Source organism: Scyliorhinus canicula, chromosome 20, assembly GCF_902713615.1.
Source record: "Scyliorhinus canicula chromosome 20, sScyCan1.1, whole genome shotgun sequence".
Taxonomy (NCBI): Eukaryota; Metazoa; Chordata; class Chondrichthyes; order Carcharhiniformes; family Scyliorhinidae; genus Scyliorhinus; species Scyliorhinus canicula.
The window spans coordinates 56,488,674-56,516,365 of NC_052165.1; the positions used below are offsets into that span (position 1 = coordinate 56,488,674).

The window sequence follows — 27,692 nt, forward strand, 5'->3', positions numbered from 1 at the left end:
GGTGGAATTTCTCCATTTGGAGATACGCCATCCAAGGGTCAGAAGAAAGCTTCCTCAAAGCATGGGGGCAGTTCGTCGGCCTGTTCCAAAACCTGTTTGAAGCCAACAGCCAGTGGGGAAATATTGAGAGACGGGCGAAAGCAGACAGGGGCACACAAGTCTAAGGGGGAGGAAGAGAGGAGGAAACTCGGGGGAAGTACAGAGAGAACCCACCAGGCCGGCAACATAAAACAAACACGGGGAGAATGTGCAAACTCCACTCAGGCAGTGACCTAAAGCCGGGATCGAACCTGGAACTTCGTCGCCGTGAGGCAGCAGTCTAACCACTGTGTCACCGTGCTGCCCCTTTTGTCTTTTACTTATATTGAACTTTATCATTTACTGCTGGTATATTATAATATTTTATTAATCCATGGATCCCTAATTGCCCTTGGGAAGGTGGTTGTGACCTACATAGTTGAAGTGCTGCAGTCCATGTGTGTACACCCACAGGAGTTTAAATTATGAATGAAGACAGTGCATTTGATTACTCATTATTAAGTATTACTTCATACCATACATTCCCATAATCACAATGGATGTTATCCATAGCAGTAGACAGGCAGACGGAAAGAATTTATGAAAATAAGTATTTTTAAATGCATGCTACTCTTTTTTTTAAAAAGATAGATAAACAGGCATTGGATGGCCAAATCAATGATCGGAAAATTCAGGAAGAGACGGAAGTTAGAAAAAAAATAGCCTATGGTAAGTTCTATTGACTTCTGATATATGGGAAAATTATTTAAGACAATGAGTAAACTGATGATTAGATCTCAAAAATACTTCCTCTTCCTCCTCTTGCCAACTGTCCATTCAGACACATGCAAGTGTCTGACCATGAGTGAAGATATAGAAATTACCCTCTCTTTGCTGGCAGCCCTCAAAAAAATTAACTTTAAAGCACAATTGTCAAGGCATATGATTAAAGCTACAATATCCAAAGTATGGTTGGCATCATTTTTTTCAGACCATAGAGAAAAATTATTTGTTTAATGTTAGCCTCCGATCTCTCTCTCCTCCATCCTACTTCAATTTTCACAAACTCTTTTGTTGCTGTCTTAGTTTATCAATACTACTATCGCTATGCTTGATTTCAATTTTCTTCCCTTCAACTAAATCCCACATGTGCCATCCTACATGCTCAACCAACCACCCTGCAACACCATTCTGTTGAAATCAAGGTTCTTCTCACTGTTTACTACTCTAATACATTGTTTAACTGCATTTGTAAATTATGGAACTCTTTGCTTCTTATTCACACATTGTTATAGGCATTAACGCCTAAATTCAGCCAAATTCACGCCAAATTATTACCACTTGATTTTGGGGAGATTAGGAATTTGTAACATTTGCTGGATTAGTAATCCAGAAATACAGACTAACATCTGGAGACAAAGGCTCAATTCCCACCATGGCCAGAGGGATTTAAATTAAATTAATAACTTGGAATTGAATGATCTCAATAATGGTGACCATAAACCAATTGTCATAAAAACCTATCTGATTTGCCATCTTTACCTGTTCTGGCCTACATGTAACTTCATACCACCAACAATGTGATTGACTCTTAACTGCCCTCTAAAGTGGTGTTGCAAGCCACTCCATTGAAGGGCAATTAGCGATGGGCGATAATGCTGGCCTTCCCAGCGATACCCACATCCCATGTAAGAATAAAGAATAAATACTACACCGTAATTTATGTAAGTTCCTGCATTTCTTTAGTCTTCAATTGAAGAAAAATAATAAGAAAAGCCATTGAAGTCATAAAAATTGTGTTTATTGAGTCTGATATCCTTTTTTTTATCCTACAAGATGCCTCACGTAGAATAATATTTGCATATTGAAAATGTCCATTCCACTGGGACCATCATAGAATATAGGGAACTTTGGAGAACCATAGCCAGTACATTCACTATCTTCATTACCTCTTTTGGAACCCTAGGATGTAGGCCATTAGGTTCTGGGATTTTCTTATTTTGATCATAAGATTTTTCCAATATTGTTTCTCTGCTGATAGTAATTACTTTAAGTTCCTCACATTTGATTAATCTCTGTTTCTGGCATGTAACTTGTATCTTCAACTGTGAAGACAGACACAGATGTTTGTTCAATTTCCGTACTATTTCCTCATTGCCATGATAGTTTCTCCGATAGTTTACTTCCAAGGAATCAGCATTTAGCTACTCTCTTGCTTTGAGGTTATTCATGAATACCCGCCTTCTCAACCTTGCCCCTCACCTGAGGTGTGGTTATTCTCAGGTTAAATCACCACCAGTCAGCTCTCCCCGTCAAAGGGGAAAGCAGCTATGGTCATCTGGGACTAGGGCAACTTTACCTCACCTTGTATACTTGTAAAAGCTCTTGCAATCTGTTTTTATTTTCCTAGCTAATTTATATTCACAATATATGTTCCTCTTTTTTTATCAAGACTGACTACGATTCTTGCAACATTGTACAACTCTTTTTTAAATTTGATACTGTCCTTACTTCCTAAGTAAGCCATTGATGGATCTTTGTTGCTGAGTTTTGCTTTATTTAATGAAATGTATTTTTTGTTGAACATTTTGAATTGTTTCTTTATTTCATTTATCACCATACCTTTTAGTCTATTTTCCCAATCAACCTTAGCTCATTCTCTCCCACACCTATGCAGTTGGCTTTGTTGAAGTTAAACATTTCTGTTTGGACTGGAATATGTTTCTTTCAAGCTTAACATGGAATACAATGATATGATTATCTTTTCCCAGTGGATCTTTTACTATGAGATTACTAATTAACCTTGCCCCACTAACTTAAAAAAAAAACAAATGGGTTGTTTAAATGGTACAATATCAAATCACAGAACATTCACAGAATTTTAAAAAAAATTTTGGAACATGATTTTAAAAAATATATTGTAATAGGTGCCTTCCCTTCTTCCCCAACAAATAAAAAAGTATATCTACTGTCACATTGCTTCTTTCATGTTTTGCTGCAGCTAATGATTTGATTCGCCATGATCGAACAATGTGCCTCCTAGATGAGCGGCACAAAAGTGACATGAAGAATTTAAACAAGGCTGTTGCTGAATTTCGCCTATGCTACCAGAAACCTGAAACACGTCGTGAGTTTGATCTGAATGATCCACAAGCCTTAAAAAAGGATGCACCTGCCCGAATTTCAGACACTGACCCTCGCAGCACTGTATCTAGTATACAAAAGTTTTCTGGGGAAGATTTGCAATGCCAAGAACGGATTAAACGTCAGCAGGAACAAATCCGGGAGTGGTTACTTGCACAACAGAAAGACTTGAAAAATGCTTTGGAAGACCAGAAGTTTGCAAGTTAGTAGAATTACAAAATAACACACAGAGGTGGAGAAATACATCTTATCTGTTCTTTGACTCCCTCAGACAGAATTATGCAGACTTAAAGTTATATCCCAGTGTGTTGCAGCACAGCTAATCACATTTATTCAACCATTTACTTGCCACCCTGTTATTAAAACAAAAGAATGATTTTTCTTCTCACGTACCCTAATTTATTAAGTCCCCACTCCCATACTGTGCACCATTCCTCAGTTGAAAAGCATGCAGAGAATAATTCCCAGATCACTAATTTCAAACCTTGATGAACTCAGCTTTTTCAATCATCCTCCAGATTTTTGGAGTTCTGATGAAGGGTCAGAGACCTGAAACATTAATTATGTTTCTTTCTCCATAGATGCTGCCTGACCAGCTGAGTATTTCCAACTTTTGCAATATTTTCCTATTGTTTGTATATAAGGTGGATTAGCACCTTTTCTTGTACCAGTCAGACATGGGGCTGGATTCTCCGGTCGGCGTTGCCGAAATTGCGTTCAGCGATCGGCCGTTCCTGACCACATAGGGGTGGCGCCACTTCCGCGATGCTCGGCCTCCTCCAAAGTGGCGTGTCAACGGCCTCGCGACACTGCCTGAGCACCCCCCCCCCCCCCCCCCTCCCCATGCTCCACCACGGACTGGCCAAGTTCCCGACAGCATGGATCTCTCATGGTCCCACCATCCAGCAAGAACTCGGCGTGGCGGCTGCGGACATAGTCGGGGGAGGGCCAATCCGCGGGCGGAGGGGGACTTTATCAGGGGCTGGGGACACTGTGTGGGGTGGGTGGTCCAGGGCACGTGAGGGCCTAGACTGGCAGCGGTGTGCCAGTCATTAGAATCCTCACTACCTTCGAGGAATGGGCCCTGGAGGTTACGGAAGTGACCGAGTCATCAATTTGACAGTTGGTGCAAGCTGCAGAGGTGAGCATCCACCGGGTCCCACCCAGAGGACCTGTCAAACGGGAGTTGTTAATGTGATTCAGACTGACCCATCCCTCCCACTGACCACGTGGTAATTCTTCCACAGGACCTCCAGCCGACGGCACTGGCCCATCCGAGCTGGTGTCCCCCAACCTCGCCCCCTGCCCTGGCCTCCCATGAGACCACCTCAGAAGAGAGCTCCGAGGAGTCAACCATAGAATGGTTACAGTTGTCATCCGCACCCTTCACCAGTGCAGAGACACACAGCTAGAGGTCAGGCTTCTGAGGCACATTCGGGTGAGCTTCTCATAGTTGCAGATACACATCAGGTGGATGCAGTAATGCCCAGGCAAGACAGCAGTTGGAGGTCTGCTGGATCCCAGGACCCAGCTGGGTCTCAGTCAGATGCAAAGTCTCTGGAACATGTTTAACCAAAGCTGATGCAGATATTAGGGTGCGGCCATGATATTCAGAGGGAGATGACAGCGACACTCCAGCAGTCCATAGCCGACTGTCCCAGAAACCACGGGCAATGCGTGGCACCGAGGCCTACGCTGCCAGGATGACAACCTCAATGGAGAGCCTGGTGCACAATGCCAGAAGCATTAATGGAGGTATCCAAGGCGTGCTACAGTCAGTGGCGTCCATGGCTGAGGGCCTCGGTAGACTGTCCAACCCGCTGGGGGACGTGGCCCAGTACCAGGTGGACCTTGATGAGGCACTACGGGTCATCTCCCAGTCTCAGATGGGAATGGCTGAGGCTCTGCAGAGTATGTCCCAGTCACATATGGGCATTACTGAGGCACTGCAGAGCATGTCCCAGCCACTCAGGAGCATTGCTCAGGGCGTCAACACCATAGTGCAAAGATTGGGGAGCCACCATGGCTGGCAGGGCCAGGTGACCTATGGGAGGTCAGAACTCAATCCAGCTGCTCCTCTGTTCCAAGGTGAACCCCAGGGCCCTCTGGATACTGACCAGGAGGAGGGGGCACTGTGTGACCACCCGGGCCCATTCTATGGATTGGCGATGGTGGCCACCAGTTACCCCGAGTAGCACCCCTCTGACGAAGCTGCATCTCAAGGTCAGCACCCAGAATAGGTGACATGGGTGTGCATGTGCTGCATCAGGTGCACCAGAACCCCCAGAAGATGCCCGCCAGTTGCATTGATGGCCATGGACTGTGGTAAGCAGCTGGCTGCCTCCACCTCTGATGTGCATCTTGGGGATACGCCTTGCTCAGCAGTAGAGCAAGGAAGACCAAGCATGTCCAGGATCACAGAGAGGGTACTGGGGTGGGGAGATGTGGCGAGGGAACAATGCCGGTAGGGGCAAGCAGAGCTGTGCGTGGGGAAGGGAGGGAGAGACTGCACCATCGGGAGTGTGGGGCAGTAGTCCACACTTGTCCGAGGCAAATTACAAACCCCTCACCACAACCAGACTGACTACTCTGGCTCTTTGTTCCATAATGTGCGCTGATCACCAATCCAATGCCCCTTCAGCGGGGTGGGGGGGCCTGCTCACTAGACTGCACACCTTGCACCCGAACAGGACCTCGCTATATCCCGGCATGTGCCTGGGGCTGGAGCCTGTCACCTGGATGTTCGGAGGTTGACTGCTAAGTCTATGGTCCTGCCTCCGGCAGTGTTCAGTGTCCATGCATCGAGATGTGATTGGGATGCCAGACTATGAGCCCCATATGCTACATGGCACGCCACCCATGGGGATCCACTTGGGATGTGTGAAGTGCTCACATAACCACGATTGCCAATGTAACAAATGTAACATTGAATGACAAAATAAGTGAGATCCTGAGCACCAAGCGGGCTCTTATGTCGCATTAAAGGTAAGTGAAAATCATGGGTCACAAAGTTTAGGTGGCGTGGGTTGCGTAAGTCAATCAACATGGGTCATGAATGTCGGCTGGCATAGGTCCCGAAGGTTGGCCGGTTGGTAAAAATGGGTCCCCGCAAAAAAAGTTTGAAAAACACTGAATTAAATCTTCTCTCGTTCTTCTAAACTCCAGAGAGTATTAGGCCACTTAAACTCTCATCACAGGACAGCCACCTCATTTCAAGAACCATTCTGGTCAACTTTCACTGCACCGCCTCCAGCCCAAATATATATTTTCTTAATAACTTTATTTTATAAATTCTAGCCCTTCTTTATATAGAATTGATTTTCTGAATGCACACCTCTTTCTTGCTGGCTGTGTAAATTGGAGAATTGTGGATGAAAATAATAGGATTTTATTTAATTTCTTTCAATGGACTAAACCAAAAGATAAATTTGCTCATGTTTTCCCAATGTCTATGTGGCCAGTAGGTATGGATTCCTGCTAACAACAAACATTTTAAAACTGACCCTGTTATGTCATGGTCTTTTGAACACCAGACTGAGCAAGGAGATGTGGATTCAAATTTATGTGTCATGAATGGATTACATCGAGGTATCAAGGCATATGCTTGTGATTTATATAAAATATATTGTTTGGACAATGAAGAGCCATATTCTCTCTGACCTCTAGCTTTGTCAGCACTTTAGAAAAATGTGACATTTTTATTATTTAGTATCCTCTGCATTGACGAGAAAAAACAGTAAAACCTGGGTAAAATGTAACTGACTTTTATTCTGTTCCTTTTTTTCAGATAGCTTATATGATACGTATAGGATAACTCAAGATCAAAGAGCATGTGCACTGCAGCAAATGGAAGAAGACATGAGGAGAGCTGTTACTGTTGCAACAAAAGATTTTAATCGGGCACAGGTTCCATTTTTTTCGATTACCTTATTTGTTTTTGGTTAGAGACTAGATCAACAGTGAGCATCTCATCTGCCTTGCATAATTCACGTATCCATGCTCCTCCCTATTCATAAAAATGTCTCACTTGTACAAATAGGCTTTCAGACGCAGGCACGGTAAGGGAAAGTGGCTGCAGCAGCATTTCCGTGTTTAGAATTCTATCAGTCGCCAGTTCGTTCTATTATTTTTTTAGAAATCAAGGTCCTGAATATAAATCTAACTTTGGTTAGAAGTCATACAATTGTATTTTGTTAGAAGTACATAGTAGAGGGCAGCACGGTGGCCTAGTGGTTAGCACAACCGCCTCACGGCGCTGAGGTCCCAGGTTCGATCCCGGCTCTGGGTCACTGTCTGTGTGGAGTTTGTACATTCTCCCCGTGTCTGCGTGGGTTTCGCCCCCACAACCCAAAAATGTGCAGAGTAGGTGGATTGGCCACGCTAAATTGCCCCTTAATTGGAAAAAATAATTGGGTAATCTAAATTTATAAAAAAAAAAGAAGTACATAGTAGTAGACTCTATCAAAGGAACAGAATAAAAATCAGTTACTTTTTACCCAGGTTTATGACGATTCACCCAAACAGTCAAAGCAGAGTTCCATAAGTACATAATATTTGTTTAAAAAGTCATCTATGTGTAGTCATACTGACAACCATGGTTTAAGACTGAATTTACAAGATGATGGATGATTTGAGCACATCAGTGGAGAAGAAATGGGATAGCTTGAAGATTAAGAGGGATTGCCTTTTTCAGAGGGGTGATCATGAACAAAATTCTAAAAGGGAAGGAAAGATGGACTAAAATAAAGCAGACTGAAGATGAAAGTATAGGATAGAAACATATTTTACAGAGCTAAAAATAAAATAGGCATGGGAGGAGTTTAAAGTGCATGGGATTGAGATATCAATTATGACTATTCAGTTTTCCTCATGCTCTGAACTAATACTTAAACCTCAGACCAGTTTTTAGATTTGGAGCTCAAGTTATTCAACTAAGTTTAGATTAGTTAAATTTTGACATTTGAATCTAATTTTTTTTCTGCAATACACAAAATATTGTATTTTTTTATTAATTTATGGGATGCGTGAATCGCTGGCTATGCCAGCATTTATTGCCCGTCCCTAATTCATCTTGAGAGGGTGGTAGTGAGATGCCTTTGTGAACCGCTGCTGTCCCTGTGGAGTATATGCACCCACAGTGAAAACCATGAAAAGAAAGATTGGGCGAGGTGTATAACAACAGGATCAGATATCACCCGTGTTCCACTTTCATCAATAGCTAAAGCTACCTTCATGGTTCCTCAGATTTGATTCCTAATTTTGATTCAACTTCATTTTACTGGGAACTTCTAGAGTTAGTTCTTGAACAGACTGCAAGATGGTGGTCTTCAGTTCCACAGTCAACCAGGAAATCTAAAATATCTGTGTAAGGTGGACCATGTGCCTGGTACATAAGAACTAGGAGCAGGAGTAGGCCATATGGCCTCGCGAGCCTGCTCTGCCATTTAATGAGATCATGGCTGATCTTTTGTGGACTCAGCTCCACTTTCCGGCCCGAACACCATAACCCTTCATCCCTTTATTCTTCAAAAAACTATCTATCCTTATCTTAAAAACATTTAATAAAGGAGCCTCAACTGCTTCACTGGGCAAGGAGTTCCATAGATTCACAACCCTTTGGGTGAAGAAGTTCCTCCTAAACTCAGTCCTAAATCTACTTCCCCTTATTTTGAGGCTATGCCCCCTAGTTCTGCTTTCACCCGCCAGTGGAAACAACCTGCCGGCATCTATCCTATCTTTCTGGGAATCCAGATATACCACATCCATTGGCTCCCCATTATCTACCGCTCTGGTAATGTCCTCAAAAAATTCCACTAAATTAGTTTTTTTTTAAATTTAGAGTACCCAATTATTTTTTCCAATTAAGGGGCAATTTAGCGTGGCCAATCCACCTATCCTGCACATCTTTGGGTTGTGGGGGCGAAACCCACGCAGACATGGGGAGAACATGCAAACTCCACATGGACAGTGACCCAGGGCCGGGATTCGAACCCGGGTCCTCAGCGTTGTAGGCAACACTGCTAAACACTGTGCCACCGTGCTGCCCCGCCACTAAATTAGTTAGGCATGACCTGCCCTTTATGAATCCATGCTGCGTCTGTCCAATGGGACAATTTCCATCCAGATGCCTCGCTATTTCTTCTTTTTTTTAGAACAGTACAGCACAGAACAGGCCCTTCGGCCCTCGATGTTGTGCCGAGCAATGATCACCCTACTCAAGCCCACGTATCCACCAGTAACACAACAACCCCCATTAACCTTATTTTTTAGGACACTAAGGGCAATTTAGCCTGGCCAATCCACCTAACCCTTTTTGATGATAGATTCCAGCATCTTCCCTACTACTGAAGTTAAGCTCACTGGCCTATAATTACCCGCTTTCTGCCTACCTCCTTTTTTAAACAGTGGTGTACAGAGGCTTACAGAGGATGGCTCAAGGCCCGCTTGAAATTGAGCCTTATTTTCATTATGTCAGAGAGCTACAGAGGTCACAGAGCTACAAACCTCCCAAAGCTGCTTGCTGGTATAGGCCTTCTTAAAATTTGCTCTTCTGGTTACACATAAAATGATTCTTAAAAACCCACACACCTGTACAAACTGCTTTTGTACAGTTGGCATCAGTAAATTCTTTGAATAAATTCTGATCAGGCAGCGATTATCAGGAAAAATTGGTGAAGCTCAAAGCCAGGTAAAACACTTACTTTTAGGGTGAGGAGGGCATGGGGAACCTAGGGAGGGGAGCGAGGTGGTTGGAGGGTGGAGGGTTGGTTGCAGGTGATGGCTTTTGGACGGCAGGCAGAGTGGAACAAAATGTGGGGATAACGACTTGGGGGGGAGATGTGCACAGAGAACCTCCCAAAGGATGTCCCACCGTCCCCCCATTCCTTAACCACAGGTGTCTAAAGACAGCCTGCAGCAAGGGGCGGCACAGTAGCACAGTGGTTAGCATTGCTGCCTCACAGCGCCAGGGACCCAGGTTCAATTCCGGCCTTGGATGATTGTGTGGAGTTTGCACATTCTCCCAGTGTCTACGTGGGTTTCCTCTTGGTGCTCCGGATACCTCCCACGTTCCGAAGATGTGCAGATAGGTGGATTGGCCATGCTAAATTATCCCTTAGTGTCCAAAAGTTAGGTGGGATTACAGGGATGGGGCAGGGGATTGGGCCGAGGGGGGGCACTCCTTCAGAGGGCTAGTGCAATCAATGGGCTAAATGCCCTCCTGCACTGTAGGGATTCTAGCACTAGCTATGCCTAGTTTCTGTTGAATTTAGCAGTAACATCCTGGGACACACGGTAAATCACAGATTATCATCTTGAAGCAACCCAGTGACTGTTTTAGGTGGACACTCCAGGGACTTGGACATCAATTTGGGAGTGAACCCACTGCTGGGTGAATCAGACAAGAGAGAATTCAACTAGAAATTGGTGTTTCCAGGGTGAATTGTTTGTATTTTTAAAAATGGTGTGATTTCTTTCCCAGCATGTTTGAGATGGTGGCTTGAAGTTCATGCAGAAGAAAATCTGCCTTACAGTAGAGAATATGAATAGAGGTTGTGATTTTAATTTTGGCAAAGGTACAATGGATGATCAAATTGGCCACCCAGTTTACACTCGGTCTCATGTTCCCTTCCATTGATTTCAGTGGAAGATATATGGTATATTATCACCAAAAGGTTAACGGCTAAGATGAGCATGAGGTCAGGTGTAATGCCTGGATCTGGTATGTTTCTCTTGCAGCGACCTTGGATTGGATTCAATTTGAATTGGTTTTTGGAGCAGGCAAGGAGCTAGATTAGGGGTTTGCCCCTGTTCACACTCTGAGCTCTGGCTTTGTAACTCTGATAAAGGAATTTAAAAAGATTTGTAGATTGGGGTAACAAATCAAAATAGATTTTTCTTCTTGATTAAATCATGTTTCACAAAGAGAGAATAATCTTAGGGAGTTTTTTATTTTGATGTGGTTTAGGCAACTGAATCAGCTACAAGACGTAAACTTGAAAAACGGCAAGAGCAAGAAGATAATTTAATTGAAATTGAAAACCAACTTCACAGTGACTTCCTAACAGAAAACCCAAATCAGGCACTAAGTGCTTTTGGACCGAATAGAGTCATTGTACATCGCTGGAAAGGAATAACCCCAGAGCAAGCAAATGAAGCCACTCGCAAACTGAAGCAGCAAATGCAAGAGAAAAAGGTACAAATATTAGCTATCAGCTGTCTCCAATTTTGTGCCTATTCTTTGCAATTTGCCATATTTATATTTTGTACATTTCTGCTGACATTGAAACCTTACGCCTTCATGTGTGATAGTGAGTGGCAACAGGCATTGATTATAAAGCCAATTTTGCCTTATTGAACCCAAGCATACTTTTACAGCAATGGATGCTAGATGGTAATCAGGAGTGGGGAGCCCAATAATCTTTCCATCTTCCCTCATCTGAAGTCACTAAAACCAATCCTCATGTTTACAGCTTTTGCCTTGGCTGACATCAGCTAAATTCGAACAGATTGGGGATCAGTGGCTTTTCTGGCATGTATGACTTACTATTGAACTACATGGTATTTACCCACTGAGCCATTAGAATCTTTGCAATGTACAATTTTATGGATATTTGCTTCAACAGGAGCCTCGCCCATTCATCAAGTTGGAAAAACTTGAACCCAAAAGGCTCAAAACTCTTACTTTAGAAACCTCTCTGACTGTAACAGGTTTGTTTATTTGAAAAGAATATATTTGCCAATTTAGTGAGTACTTAACTGTTTGCACTCTGTGACCATAAAATAATCAATCAAACCGGTTTTCTTGAATTTAGCAAAGGAAGAGGTTAGTTTTATTATTCTTAACCCGATCTAATTTTCCATGATGAGAGTTTATAGATTTATTTTTTAAATAAATTTAGAGTACCCAATTATTATTCTTTTCCAATTAAGGGCCAATTTAGCATGGCCAATCCACCTAGCCAGCACATCTTTGGGTTGTGGGAGCGAAACCCACGCAGAAACGGGGAGAATGTGCAAACTCCACACGGACAGTGACCCAGGGCCAGGATTCAAACCCAGGTCCGCAGCGCCGCAGCCCCAGTGCGCCACCGTGCTGCCCTAATGAGAGTTTATGGATAAGACTGATATAGCACAACCAATAGATATCCCAAAGCAATTTACAGCTGTGATAACCTCACGAGTATTACGGGGGGAAATCACTGATTGATCTCCCCATAGGCTTTGTAAAATACCATTTCCGTAGTGAGCAGCGGAGGCCCGCCCAGTAGCAGCTCGGTAGCAGGACCTATAAATGTAACTCCCAGATCCGGACCGGCAGTTCCCAATAGTCCTGGGCTGGGACATTTGTTTTGTGTGCCGCAACAGTGGTTTAATATAAACTAAAAATTATTAGTTTGGCCTTTCACTCAGCGTCTCCTGGAATTATTAAAACGGCCAATGAAGTACATTTGAAGTACAGCTACTGTAAAAAGGTATGGAATGTAACAACCAATTTTCACACAATGTTCCCACAAATGACCAGATAATTTGTTTGTGATGTTGATTGAGGGGTAAGTATTGGCTATGCTGCTGGTTCTGCTTCAAAATAGTGCCATGGGATCTTTGATATTCATCTGAAAGGGCCTCTGTCTAACCTCTCATCAGAGAAACTGCACCTCCAACAGTGCAGCATTCTGTCAGTAGTGTACTGAAGTGTCAGCCTTGATTTTTCTCTGCTCAAGTCCTAAAGTAGGGCTTTCATCCACAACCTTTTCACTCGTGGTAGAGTGCTATCAACTGAGCCACAACTAACACCTCATATGATCCTTTATTAGCTTACAGTCATATATTAGGACAAGAAAGGGAACAACAAATTCAAGAAGAGAAGAACTAAAAAATCAGTTCTACCTTGACCTAGAGGTTTGTTTTCTTTGATGTTAAACTGATTCAAATGAAGATGAAAAGACATTCAATATTATGCTGTCAATCAAAATAGGGTTAAAAATATCAGGGGATGGATTTCCATTACCCGCCGCCAGTAGCGGATTTCCCAATCCGGCAGAGAATGGTGCATCAGCCGAAATGCGATGCCCCAGCCCTCTCAGGTGGGTGTCACGGAAGCATGAATTGGTGCAAGTATTTACAAGCAGCACCCAGGTACCATGGCTGTTGATAGGGAGCAAGGAGGTAAGAAAACTTTTCCAACTTTTCGGGTTTTTTGGGGGGTGTATGTCTGGACCTCAGTGTGTAGTGGGGAATGATTTGGTGGCATGTGCGTGGACTCGGGTTGTCCCCCATTGCTGCATTACAATCATTTAAACCCACCCCCTTAGCTGCAACTTACAGGCTCCAGGCTGTTGAGACTGTTGACTGCTCAATGTATCCTGCTAATAGGGATTCTGGTGATGTGGGAGCCCACCCTGGCCGCCCCTCACGTCCCGGCAGTTTCATGAAGGGAATGGGTGTGGCCATGCTCAGTCGCCGGCCCACCAGGTGTTTGTCCTCATCAATGCATTCCTCAGAAGGCGGCCCCACAGCAGAGGAAGCAAGGGATTAGCAGAGCTCACCGAAACAAAGGACACATGAGCAGCACGGTAGCACAGTGGTTAGTACATTTGCTTCATAGCTCCAGGGTCCCAGGTTCGATTCCTGGCTTGGGTCACTATCGGTGCGGAGTCTGCACATTCTTCTCGTGTCTGTGTGGGTTTCCTCCGGGTGCTCCGGTTTCCTCCCACAGTCCAAAGATGTGCAGGTTAGGTGGATTGGCCATGCTAAATTACCCTTAGTGTCCAAAAAGGTTGGGTGGGGTTATTGAGTATGGGGTTACGGGGATAGGGTGGAGGTGTGGACTTGAGTGGGATGCTCTTTCCAAAGGCCGGTGCAGACTCGATGGGCCAAATAGCCTCCTTCTGCACTGTAGATTCTATGATTCTACGATGAGCCGTTCATGCTTGAACCCTCCCAGCATATAGCCCTTATCAGAACAAAAGCCTCACGAGTGATACTCTCAGCTAGCCCACCCTGAGAATCACAAGATGTCTTCTAGCCCAGCCTGTCCACTATGCCAGTGATCCCATCAATCTCGCCCCCAGCTAGAAAACCTGAACAGCTCCCAGTCGCCACCAGTGTGTAATACACAAGCTCCACAGAACACCGTAACGTTCCAGGGGGGAAAACTGAAGTGACATCACAGTAAAGCTGTGACCTGATTGGCTGGTTGGGAATATACACTAAATTTAAAAATTAAGCATTGTTAACTAATTAAACATAATTACTGAATTACTTAATTATAATTTAAAGGTGTATCTAAGCCAGAGATCGGAGAGTATTGTATTTAGCTTTCACATTTATAGTAGCAATCTAGTGCTAGGAAACATATAGTTAACTAACTTTCTTTTTAATTTTAAAATTTAATTTACTACTTAATTGACGCAATGTCAATTAGAGGGTTCCAGTGCTCTGACTGTGAGATGTGGCAGGTCCAGGAGGCTTCCAGCGTCCCGGATAGCTTCATCTGCAGAAAGTGCACCCAACTAGAGCTCCTCACAGACCGCATGGTTCAGTTGGAGCAGCATTTGGATGCACTTAGGATCATGCAGGTGGAGGAAAGTGTCATAGGTAGCAGTTATATAAATGTGGTCACACCCAAGGTGCAGGCAGAGAAATGGGTGACCATCAGAAGGGGCAGGCAGTTAGTGCAGGAATCCCCTGTGGTTGTCCCCTTCTCGAACAAGTATACCCCTTTGGATACTGTCGGGGGGATTTCCTATCAGAGGAAAACAGCAGCAGCCAGAGCAGTGGCACCAAGGCTGGCTCTGATGTTCAGCAGGGAGGGTCAAAGCGCAGAAGAGCAATAGTTATAGGGGACTCTATAGTCAGGGGCATGAGAAGAATGATTGCACAGTCTGAACATCTTCACTGCACAACCAGTTTTTACCCTCTGGCTCACCCAGTTACGAGACCAACAGTAGACCTCACTGGGAGAAACAGAACCAGGGCCACACAGTCTATTGCTAACACTGGTTGCAGCAGCGACTGATACCCCTGTTGGAAGGGATAGGTGGTGAGGATAGAGGCTCCCCACATCATAGGCCGTGTGCCAGTCACTGATGGGGACAGGGTGCAGTGCGAAATACACTATCACTGGCATGCCCTTGATACAGGAGCAATTGATGACATGCATGTCGCCTCCCGAGCACCAGGTCGACATTGGGTGCCCTTTATCAATAAGAGGAGCTTCTACTCCATGAATGTGCAGTTGGCGTGCAACCACCAGCTGCACATCATACACTTCTGCACCCGATATCCAGGCAGCATGCATGACGCATACACCCCAGCACACTCATCGCTTCCTGGCATCTTTGAGGCACTCCTTCAGGTGAGGGGTTGGCGAGTGAGGGACAAGGGTTACCCACTGAGATCATGGCTAATGATGCCTGTGCGGAGGCCCCAGATCGAAGTGGAGAACGACGTTCATGCAGCAACCAGGAACTTCATTGAGCAGTACAACCAGGAACTTCACGAGTGGTGCATCGGTGAGCTCAATGCGCTTCTGATGCCAGGATTATTCTGGTGGAGTGCTCCAATATAGCCCCCAAAAGAGTTTTGAGCATCATGGTGGCCTGCTGCGTCCCTCATAACATTGCGCAGCAGCATGGCAACATGCTAGAGGAGGAGCAAGAATGGCAGGCCTCACCTGACGAGGAGATGATGATGGGGTCCAGGAGGATCCGGGCATAGAACCTGAGCTGGAATGGCAGGCCACCCAACATGTGATCCAGGACTGCCGCACACGGGACAACCATCACCTCCCGATTTACCAACTGAGAGGCCAGGCCATTGGCATCGCCCCCTACATCAACCACACCCACACCCCACACAAATTCCATCTTCCCCTGAGCCACAAGGCCTTCCCTTTTCCTTATTCCTTCACTCCACCTTCCCCCGAGTCTTCCATTCCCACTACCATGGCTTCCCCCAACCCCACGGGTCATACCAGCATCATCACTTGTCCCTTGGTTGGCAGTATCAGCAGGTTTTGCCCACAGGATGGAGGAGGATGATGACAACTCATCGTGAGATGAGCTCTGTGTCTGACTCCTGTCTTTAAGATAACATCTCTCTGTGAGTATTTACACTAAGTGTGCCCTTCCCCCTTACTATCTACTATACCCGTGCCAACTTAAGTGTCATCTATCTTTCTACTCTTTCGTGGCCTACCGTGTCTTCCAGGTGTTACCCCAGACAGCACATCAGAAGTGGAGGCAGCCTGCTGCTTTTCTCACCCTCTTCCTTTTGATGGCCTTGGCAGTCGTCCTCTGGAGGGCCTGGGCCTGAATGGGCCCAGTCGACCTGTGATGATGTGTCAGTTTGTTCTGCCCATGAGATGCTCCAGTGTCAGGTGGGGGGGGAAATTAAGAAGGCTGGAGGTGTTCCAGTGCCTCCCCTGTGGGAGGCTCCATCACTTCCTCCTCCCTCGAGGTGTCACTGGCCTCCGGGCTACTCTCTGGGAGACCAGAGTGAGCTCTGGAGGCATCACTATCACCTACCGCTGCCAGTCCTGGAGGCCTTTTTAAAAAATTCATTTATGGGATGTGGACATCGCTGGTTAGGCTAGCATTTAGTGCCCATCCTAGTTCCCCTTCAGAAGGTGGTGTGAGTTGCTTTCTTGAACCGCTGCAGTCCTGGAGGTGTAGGTACACCCACTGTGCTACTGGGGAGGGAGTTCCAGGATATTGCCCCAGCAACAGTGAAGGAACAGCGGGCGATATATTTCCAAGTCAGGTTGGTGAGTGGCTTAAAGGGTAACCTCCAGGTGGTGGTGTTCCGAGGTATCTGCTGCTTTTGTCCTTCTAGAAGGTAGTGGTCGTGGGCTTGGAAGGTGCTGTCTAAGGAACATTAGTGAGTTACTGCAATGCATCTTGTAAATGGTGCACACGGCGGCCACTGTTCGTTGGTGATGGAGGGTTTGAATGTTTATGGAAAGGAGAGCAATCGAGCAGGCTGATTTATCCTGGATGATGCTGAGCTTCTTGAGTGTTGTTGGAGCTATACTCATCCAGACAACTGTAGAGTATTCCATTACACTCCTAACTTGTGCCTTGTTGATGGTGGACAGGCATTTGGGTGTCAGGAGGTGAGTTACTCACTGTAGGGTACCCAGCCTTTGACCTGCCCTGGTAGCCACAGTATTTTTTTTTTTTAATAATTTTTATTGAAAAATTTTGAATTTATACAACAATAACGCACCACAGTAAAATACCAAAAATAACAATAATATTAACAATCATAAACATTCGTCCCACCTCCATGAACAACACAGCATTTTAACAACAACGCAAATTAACACAATATAAAGTTACAGAATAGACACTACAATAAGGAACACCCCCTCCCCCGCCCCGGGTTGCTGCTGCTATTGACCAAGTTACCTATCTCAGAGCCAAGAAGTCCAGGAAAGGCTGCCATCGTTTATAGAACCCTTGTATTGATCCTCTCAGGGCAAATTTTACCCTTTCCAATTTTATAAATCCCGCCATGTCACTGATCCAGGTCTCCACACTTGGGGGCCTTGCATCCTTCCACTGTAGCAGAATCCTTTGTCGGGCTACTAGGAACGCAAAGGCCAGGACACCGGCCTCTTTCGCCTCCTGCACTCCCGCCGCAACTCCAAAAATCGCGAGTCCCCACCCTGGTTTGACCCTGGATCCAACCACCCTCGACACCGCCCCCGCCACCCCCTTCCAGAATTCTTCCAGTGCTGGGCATGCCCAGAACATATGGGCGTGGTTCGCTGGACTCCCCGAACATCTGGTGCACCTGTCCTCACCCCCAAAGAACCTACTCATCCTAGTCCCGGACATGTGGGCCCGGTGCAGCACCTTAAATTGGATGAGACTAAGCCTCGCACATGAGGAGGAAGAGTTGACTCTCTCCAAGGCATCCGCCCAAGTCCCGTCCTCTATCTGCTCCCCAAGTTCCTCCTCCCATTTAGCCTTCAGCTCCTCCACTGACGACTCCTCCACCTCCTGCATTACCTTATAGATGTCAGACACCTTCCCCTCTCCGACCCACACCCCCGAAAGCACTCTGTCCATCGTCCCCCGCGACGGCAGCAGAGGGAATCCCTCTACTTGTCGCCTAGGGTAGCCACAGTATTAATGTGGCTAGTCCAGTTCAGTTTCTGATTAATGGTAACCCCCAGGATGTTGACTGTGGGAGATTCAGCGATTGAATGCCATGGGGCAGTGGTTGAATACTCTCTTGTAGTAGATGGTCATTGCCTGGCACTTGTGTGGCACCTGCCCTCGTCTGCATCATGGTCTTGATGCCCTCAGCCATGCAGCACTGAGACTGGGTCATGTATGTCCCTCAGAGAGTGGGCCATGTCCCTCACTGCCTCGGTCATGTCCCTCTGGAATTGTGTCTATGCCTGTAACATGTCCTACTGTGACTGACTAAGGTCAGTCATTGCTAGGTCAATGCTCTCGATGCCCTCAGCCATGATCTTTTGTGAATGGGCCAAGCTCTGGAGCGTCGCAGCAAAGTCCATGTGCACCCAGGACATATCCACCTGCAACTGCCCCTCAGCTATGGACAGCACAGTGTGCCCCAAGCCTTGGACCTCCAGACATATGGCTCTGACGTCTTGCCCCAAACCTTCCACCGCAGCCACCACCCTTTGCCCTGGGTGCCATGCATTGTCGTTACCATCTCCTGCCCCTGAAGGTAGCTGGACTCCTCCAGCTGTACTTGCAACCACTGGAAAGTTGCTGACACCCCCTTTTGTAGATTCTGGCTCTGCTTCTGCATCTGCATCAGTGATGGAATCACCTTTTTCAGAAGAGCAACATCTGTCTGTGATCTGGCAGACCTCTGACCATCCGCTCCCTTGGGGGTCCCTCCCTCCACCTGATGTGCTGCAGCGTGTGTGTGTGTGGTGCTCACCAGAAGGTGACCCAGGAGCCTGATCATTAACATTACGCACCGAGGTGATCGTCTCTGTGATGGTGCAGGTGAAAGCAGTGGTGAGACATTGGTGTCTTTCCTGCAGTGGTGTTCCAGGGTGTTCTGAGGGTCTGGATGGGGGGGCACTAACCCCGGACGACACAACCTCATTGGATGGTGATCCTGCAAAACAAAAGACATGGGCCAGGATTCTCCGTTTGGCGACTCCAAAATCGCGAAATGCATTGGGCAGAGTATAGGTTCGGACGCCAAAATCGCAGCGGGCGCCGATTTGACGTCAAATCTCGATTCTCCGGCATCTCGACAGCGGCGCCAAAGCGAACTGGAATGCATATACAGTAAACACCGTTTGCATATCATTAGTGGGCTTGACCCAGTATTCTCCGGGACCTCCGCGATTCTCCTCCTCCAATGAGCCAAGTTCCCGACGGCGCAGTTCACTTGTGCTTTCACAAATTCTGAAACCGGCGGGGTGGCTGATGAAGGAGAGAAAGAGGCGGACTCTGGCTGGGCAGGCCGGGGTGGGGATGGTCCCTGCCAGGACCCGGGGAGGGGGGGGGGGGGGGGGGGGGACAAGTCGAGTGGCCTGGGTGACCGGCAGACATGGACCACCATTACTGCAGCCATCTTGCTGCGCAACCACTGACCGCCGACCTTGGCTCCTGGTGCTGCAGAGTGACACCAGCCACATTGGTGGCCCCCACCGCACCACCCCATCCAGCCTGCACCCACCAGCGGCTTACCCACGGCAACACGCACAGTAGCCCCTACCGGGGCTGCGGTGCATACCCCTGGCGAGGGCAGTGCCAGCTGATGGTACCCTTTGCAACAAGGACAGGCACCAGGGCCAGAGGACCCTATGGTGCCAGCCACCGACAGGGCCAGGGGTTCGGGGCTGGGGGGGCATGGAGGGACATGCGGGGGAAGAGCCCGCAATGCCAACTGGGCCATGTAGCCCGGAGGACCTAGTTGGGCAAGGGGGGGGGGGGGGGTTTGCACCATGCTAACATGTTGGCCTCTCACCTACAGACAATGGATATTGGAATTCAACCCGCAATGGTGGCCTTGCTCCGAGTCACCACAGCCCATCCCGAGCGGGAGCTGCTCGAGGAGGAGGAGGATGCTGCAGTAGCAGATCATGCAGCAGCAGACTGTGACGCAGAGGGACAGGTTGCAGCAGCCCAGGTTGGAGACCCGGCTGCCCAACAGGCCAAAGAAGAGGAGATGCCAAGGAGGCGCCGCATGAGGTCTCGTGTGTACCACCACCGCCTGTCATTCGAGGCCCTACCCAGCTGAGCAGAGAGACAGTGCAACATTTGTACCACCTGACACCATGGGGGTATGGGGAAGGACACCCGCTTCAGGTGGCCGTCAAAGTGACAGTCGCCTTGAACGTTTATGCTACGGGGCCCTTCCAGGCTCTGAGTGGGGATCTGTCTGTGATCTCACAGACCTCGGTGCACAGGTGCATATGCACCGTCACGGAGCCCTATATGCCCAGGCTCATACATCCACTTCAATGTAGACCGAGCTCACCAGGATGACCGGGCAGGGGTGGTCAGCGGGGTTTGCCGCCATCGCTGGGTTCCCCCAGGTTCAGGGGTGACTGACGGGATGCATGTCTCCCTACCGGCCCCTGCAGATGACAGGCCGCTCGACACAAACCAAAAGGGGTTTCACTCAATTAATGTGACCATCAGTTGCACATCGTTCACGTCTGCACCTGATACTGGTGTGGTGTCCTCAACGGGAACAAAATTGGTCCCGGTGTTGTGCCAGATTTTCTGTCGTGGAAGTCCATGGATTCTGGATTAGCACCAACACATAGTCTCCGAAACAGAGAATCCCACCAACAGGGGTGTATGACGAATGCAGGATTTTAGATATATTGAGTTATAAACACTTGGTAATTTAAGGGTTAAACGCATGGGTTACAGTGTGTTGACTGCAGTAGTCATGTTTTTAAAAAGAATCTTGAATTGCAAGACCAGTAAACCTTTAGGATCCAGAGGTGAAATTGACCCGAGTAAAAAGCCTGGGCTAATGCACTGTTCTTTGGCAAGGGGGAATTAATGTGTTTTCAGCCTGGGGAGATCATTTGTTTTCAGCTTGGAGGATGATGTCACTGTTGGGTGGAGCTAAGAAATTCAGGCATTTTGAGAAGCTTTTGAATCGAGTTCTGATCTGGCTAACACTGAGTTCAAGAGTAAGACAGTTTTCTCTTACAGTCGGATAGTTCAAAACAAAAGATTAATCATATTTAAAGCAGTGGAGACTTGTCAGCGGACAAGGGGAGCTGAACAAAGCAGTTGAAACAGCTTTTTGAAGACATCCATCCAGAGTCTGCAGGGGTTCGAACAGGAGCCAAATTTGTTCTGGAAAGCAAGAATTAACCTGTGCCATTGGGATGTCGGATGGATTAAGAGCTGTATGTTTTTTTCTTGTTGTTTAATTGGGAATAGAGATAGTAATCAAGGGGTAATTGTGAGTTATTTTCAAGTGTGCTGTTAAAGAGTTTAATATTGCGGTAATAATAAAGTTTTGTTTGGAAAACACCAAATCCCTATTTAATTGTGCAAATCACTCCTGGAGCAAAGTATTCTTTCTGCACAGTCTTATAAAATAAACTAAAATATTGGGGTTTTGGTACAGTATCCTAGCCAGTTGGGGTCTGGTCTGAGATTGTAATAGCTGAGATCTTGGGCAGGGCTGGTCTGTGGGGGAGGGGTGACTCACTTGCTACAGGGACATCTTGTTACATTGCATTCGCATTTGTTTGGCACATGCCAAACCCCATTGCAGCCACTCTGCCTTTTCCTCGGCTTCCCCCACGAGTTGCAGGGCCGTTTCCTCTCAGGCTTTGGTTGCCACCTTCTGGCACACCTGGCGATTATGGGCCACTTTATTCCAGAAAGGACATAGTGAGATTCTGAGAAGTGAGGTGTTTTTTTTGGGGCGGGGGGGGAGACCTGTAGCTGATGGCATGTGTGTGCAAGGCTCCTGGCCAAAGAGAACAATATCATGTGTTGGGAATTTGTGGAAGGTGGGTTGTAAGGGAGATGCAGGCAGGTGGAGTGATTTTGGCCTCTACGGGATAGGGAGCAGATTGGAGGAGTGAGGGACGGGAGTGATGCCAGGGTCATAGAGGTGGTTACTCACCTGAGCTGCTCTAAGAAGGTCTTTTATCTTTCGGCATTGCGTGCAAGAGCCTCTGTGACCTCATCACAGGCGTTGTTGAGAATGGCAGGCTTGAGTCTTCACCTCACCCTGTGGAAAATGGTGTCCCTACTCTCCACAGCAGAATCCAGAAGTCTGTCGATCTCCGACTCCTGGAACCTTGGGGTAGGTATTCGTGCAGCCATCCTCCTGGCTGGAATCACAGTCTGTGGCGAGGGAAGTGCTTAAAAGCAGCTCCAGCTTCTCAGCCCAGTAATGCGATTGCCAAACCCAGCGAATCAGATGACAGCGGGACGGGTATCAGTCAGGCTGCTTGTGGGCAGTGTGCTAGCCAATTTGCATGACCTGAATTTCTTCTGGCCGGCACCCCCAGTGGAGAACATTGTTCTCACAATTCTACTCCGGGGGCAGCACTTTGTTTCCAGAATGGAGAATCCAGCCTCAGAGTCCTTAAAATGAGAAAAGCAACTGATGCATCTTCAGAGAACAACCAAACTGAGATTCTTTCTGGATGAGTGTCTCATGGAACAATTTCAACGGCTATAGAACATAGAACAGTACAGCACAGAACAGGCCCTTCGGCCCTCGATGTTGTGCCGAGCAATGATCACCCTACTTAAACCCACGTAACCAGTATACCCATAACCCAACAATCCCCCCATTAACCTTACACTACGGGCAATTTAGCATGGCCAATCCACCTAACCCGCACATCTTTGGACTGTGGGAGGAAACCGGAGCACCCGGAGGAAACCCACGCACACATGGGGAGGACGTGCAGACTCCACACAGACAGTGACCCAGCCGGGAATCGAACCTGGGACCCTGGAGCTGTGAAGCATTGATGCTAACCACCAGGCTATAGACTGGTATAAAAGTGATTGACAACACAGTGATCAATATCAATTATTTCTATCAGCTGCAAGACATTTGTGTCTTAAAAGTATTTGCAGAAATCCACATTAACAGATATTTGAAGTGATGGTTTTCTGTTAGCCAAGGCTGTAAATTTGCTGAAAACCCTCACTGAGGAGTCACACAGCCAACGGTGAAGAAAATATTTTAGAAAAAAAAAATTGGGTTAAACGAGTAAAACTATTCAATACTAAGAGTCTTTTCTTTAATTTTTTAACCTTTTATGAACAACAATTTTCCTTTCACCAACATTTTAGCCAGATATAGTTCTGTTCCTTCCTCCTGTACCACAATCATTTGAAACTAATCAGTGTGTGTGTTTTGTTTTTATGGAGAGAGGAGGAACTTAAAATAAAGAGGCAGGGGGAGGGAAACTTAAGGCAGAAGTCTGGGGAGAAAACAGTTGAATTCTAATGAGAACCTTATGTACACAGTGATTTGATTATCAACTTACTGTGGTATGAGAAAGGGAACAAGAATTGTAAATTGAATGTGCTCTGATGTTAACTTATGATTTACATCTTCATTATCTAATAAAATGATTACCACAATATATTGCTTTACATCAGTTGAAAAATTCAAACTTAAGAAAATTACTTTTGCCATATTTAGAAAGATTAAGAGAATTAAAGAATACATTATTAAATAACATGTTAATTGTTCCTTTTAAAGTCTAATTTTGCTGATTATCTATTGGAAGAACTAAGTGGGATGCCTCTGGCATTAATACTAGTACCACTTCTAATTTAATATATATCCTGAACTTAAAAAATGATTGCAAAATGGTCCAATTCCACGAAACTCGAAGAAACAGGAGTTGATCTAGTTGTAAAATATGAAAGGTGCCAATTGAAAATTCATATAAATGCGACACAGAGGGGGGGAAAATCAACAAGCAGTGTACCCTATGAATGATGTTGAAACTGAGAAACCTAGTAGACTAAGTAGATTCCGCCTAAATAATGCACAACAGCAGTTAGCAGGGTCAGCAGGATGGTGAACTGATAGCATCTGTGGAAAGAAAAACAGTTAACATCTCAGGTTGATGACCTTTTGTCAAAACTGTTGACTTGCAATCCTGACAAAGGGTCATTAACCTGAAACATTAACTTTTCTTCTCACCATGATACTGTCAAACCTGCTAAGTATTTCCAGTGTTTTCTGTTTTTAATTTTAGATTTCCAGCATTAGTTTACTTTTGAAAAAGATGCTGGTCAAACAATAAGCTCCAAGTCAGAACAGGTAATGTTCGGTCACTTATGAAAACTGTTTTTAGTTTCAATTGCCAGGAAAATGTATAGTACTGGGGACAGTGCAGAGAAGAACTGTAAAGTTGATTTCCGCTCAGAGGGGACATTGCTACTTACCCCGTCCCACAAACCCCTTAATCCCCACCCCCCGCCGGCACCCATATCGGCTGCCATGGCCAGGTGCCCAGGCCACTTAAGCCACCAGCCACCCATCCCTGGGGCTGCATGCATCGGACTATCAAACACTGTGTTTTCTGTCACAACCCCCCAACACCTCGGTTGGGCACTTTATCGAAGAGGCTCCTGGGACACGATCAGGTGCACACCACATAGATGCTCTGGTACATCAGGTGGAGGTAAGGGGGCAGATTGCGGAGCGACCTCCGGGACTAGCTGCCGTCCAGACAGGTTTCGGGCTTCTGGAACAGACAATCCATCGATTGTGGAGATGTAGTGGCAGAGCCAGGGACTGCATGAGGGGTTGTCGGCGAGCATCCAGCACCTGCAGGCGCAGATGGAGGAGTCCAACTCGTGCAGGAGCTGGGGTGGTGTCGGCCATGTGTGCTACCCAGGTCAATACTGCACGGGTGGAGTCTGCAGTGGAGGCCTTGAGGACGGGGGTTGCGGCTATGGATCAGCATGTCTAAGGCCTGGGGAATCTGTGTAGGCGGTAGCCGAGGCCCAGGACAGGGTCACCTGGATATTGCAGGGGGGCTCCTGAGAGTGACCCAGTCACAGCGGGCCATGGCTGAGAGCATCGGAGGCACAGCCCAGATGCTGGCCGAAGTGGCACAGATGCAGAGGGCTGTGGCCCAGTCCCAGAGGGAGATGGCGCAGTCACTGGCTGATGTGGCACAGACCCAGAAGGGGTGGCACAGTCCCAGAAGGGTGGCACAGTCAATGGGTGATGTGGCGTAGTTCCAGACGGAGGTGGTGCACTTGCTATGCTCCTGACTGCAAGCATGCAGACCCTGACCGCGATTACAGCGGGCCTCCAGGACTGAAAGCGGCAGGTGCATTGAAGCCTACTCGTGACAATAAGCGATTTTCATTTTCATTTTCAGGTGGCAGGGGAGCTTCAGGACATAGCTCCGCTCGCAGTCAGATGTGTGTGAGGAGTGGGCTGGTTTAGGATGGCCACAGAGAGGGCATGGGAGAGAATTGGCGGAAGTTGGGGGTGGGCTTGGCTCAGGTACCGCAGTTGAGCGAGCTCCAGTGTCCCACCAGACCCCCCCCAACCCGGCCATCCCCACCTCTGCCACCCCAAGGATAATATGGGATTATGTGATGGAATGGCCAGCTCGCATGCAGGGATCACCCAGGTGGAAGGTGCTACCTTCGACAGGAGACAGACGTTGTCAAATTATGCGGAGCTCATCACAGAGCGTGCTGTCATCATCCTCCATCCATGGGGTACCATCCATGGGGTAGACCCACTGTTACTGCCAATCCAGGATCCGCACCCCCGTAGTGTGGCAGGTATGTATCACAAAGACTTCCGGTGGCAGCCGTAGTGTGAGTGGTCGCACATAGGGCAGTACCTGCTTGAAGGATTTGAAAAGAGCTCCTTTTACCCGTAAACGGGAGAAACTTCGACGGAAAAGTGTAGATGAAGGTCAGAGGAGAAGCAAACCCACCCCGGATGTGGCATGTCTGCTGGTTACCAAACCCGGAAGAAGAAGGTGAAAGACTGGCCAAGGAGTTGGAGGAGACCTGTACTGCAGCAGCTATTGAAAAGATGGCGGAGGCAGGGGGAAGGGTCAGTGCAGTTTAGAAGGCCCCAGATGGAACAGTTGATGACTCATCAGGGAACAGTTCTGCCAACAAAGGAGAGAAATGCAGAGGGCAGATCGAAGGCCAGCGAAGGGGCTATACTGAAATACCCCTGAAGGGCTCGATGGAAAGGGTCGAAAAGTGTTTGGAGGCACAGGGGCCGCAAATCCACAAGATGGCGAGGTTGATGTTGGACTACAGCCATCAGATGGTGGTACTGGATGCGGAGGTGGGGCTCTTAGGATACATTTGCAAGATACTGAGAGCAAAGGTGAAGAGCAAGAGAACAAGTCGAGAAGACAGAACCTGCGTATTGTCGGCCTACCTGAAGGATTGGAAAGCATGAGTGGTGGAGCGGGTGCCGGAGGACAAGGCCCCAGAGGTGGATAAAGCGCACAGGTCTCTGAGAAAGAAGCCAAGAGCTGGGGAGCCACCGGGGCGGTGATCATAAGACTCCACACGTTTATGGAAAAAGAGAAGATCCTGCAGTGGGCCAGGGAGAAGCGGAACTACGAATGGGAGGGGAACAATGTCCAAATATATCAGGATATTGGAGCTGAACTGGCAAAACGACATGCTGGATTCAATAGGGTAAAGATGGTGCTGTATCGACGCCAGAACAGATTTGGGGTGCTCGACCCGGCAAAATTATGGGTGACTTATGAGGGCTAGGAATATTATTTAAAGACCACAGAAGCGGCCAATGACATTCTTAAAGAGCACAATCTGGGGGAGAATTGAACTTTATTGGGAGATGGAGGTGCCGGCACTTGGAGTAACGGAAGAAACGGGTAAAATGGGGGTTGGAGGGTGGGGATGTTTTTTATTTTCACCTCACGTGGAGGGTTTGTCTTTTCCTGTTGGGTTGACAATGTGTAGCAAGGGTGAAAAGTTGTCCATCCCGTCCCGTCCCCCCATCAACCCTCCCGACTCCCCCCTCACGCTGCCTGTGGCGGCGTTTTTCTGTTTTGTCCATCTTTGGGGGAAAGCGACTTGTGGTCTGAGATGTGTCTTTGCTTGGTCTGGGGCGGGGGGGGGGGGGGATATGCAGCAAGCCTCTACACAGAACAAAGAGGTGTGGGGGTGGGGGGTCAGTAGGAGGAGCCTTTGGGCAGGAGTTGCTATGCTGGTGAATGGAGGTGAGGTGGGGCTGATGGCCGTGAGAGAAGACCAAGGTGGGGGGGAGATGTGACGTGGGAGGGTTGGAGAAGAACCATGGTCGAGGCGAGAAGGGGACTGTCTTGGATGGGCCCGGTAGGGGCAGAGCAAAAAGGAGAGGATGACGGACGGTAGAGGGGAATGGAGACTTAATCCCCTGGTAAGACTTTTAACATGGAACGTGCGAGGGCTCAGTGGACCAACAAAAAGATCTCAGGTTTTCGCACATCTCAGGAGTTTGAAGGTGGAGGTGTCTTCTGCAGGAAACCCACTTCTGCGTGAAGGATCAAGTTAGGTTGAAGGAGGGAT

The 27,692-nt window shown here is 47.2% G+C and overlaps 1 protein-coding gene across 1 annotated transcript in view; it reads left to right on the top strand.

The window, feature by feature from the left end:
• LOC119955294 (RIB43A-like with coiled-coils protein 2) overlaps positions 1-27,692 on the top strand; it is a 59,414-nt gene that overhangs the window by 8,514 nt on the left and 23,208 nt on the right. The window contains 4 exon segments of the mRNA XM_038781374.1: positions 666-747; positions 3,020-3,364; positions 6,950-7,068; positions 11,129-11,356. Of these exon segments, the coding sequence (XP_038637302.1) occupies positions 666-747; positions 3,020-3,364; positions 6,950-7,068; positions 11,129-11,356 (774 nt within the window).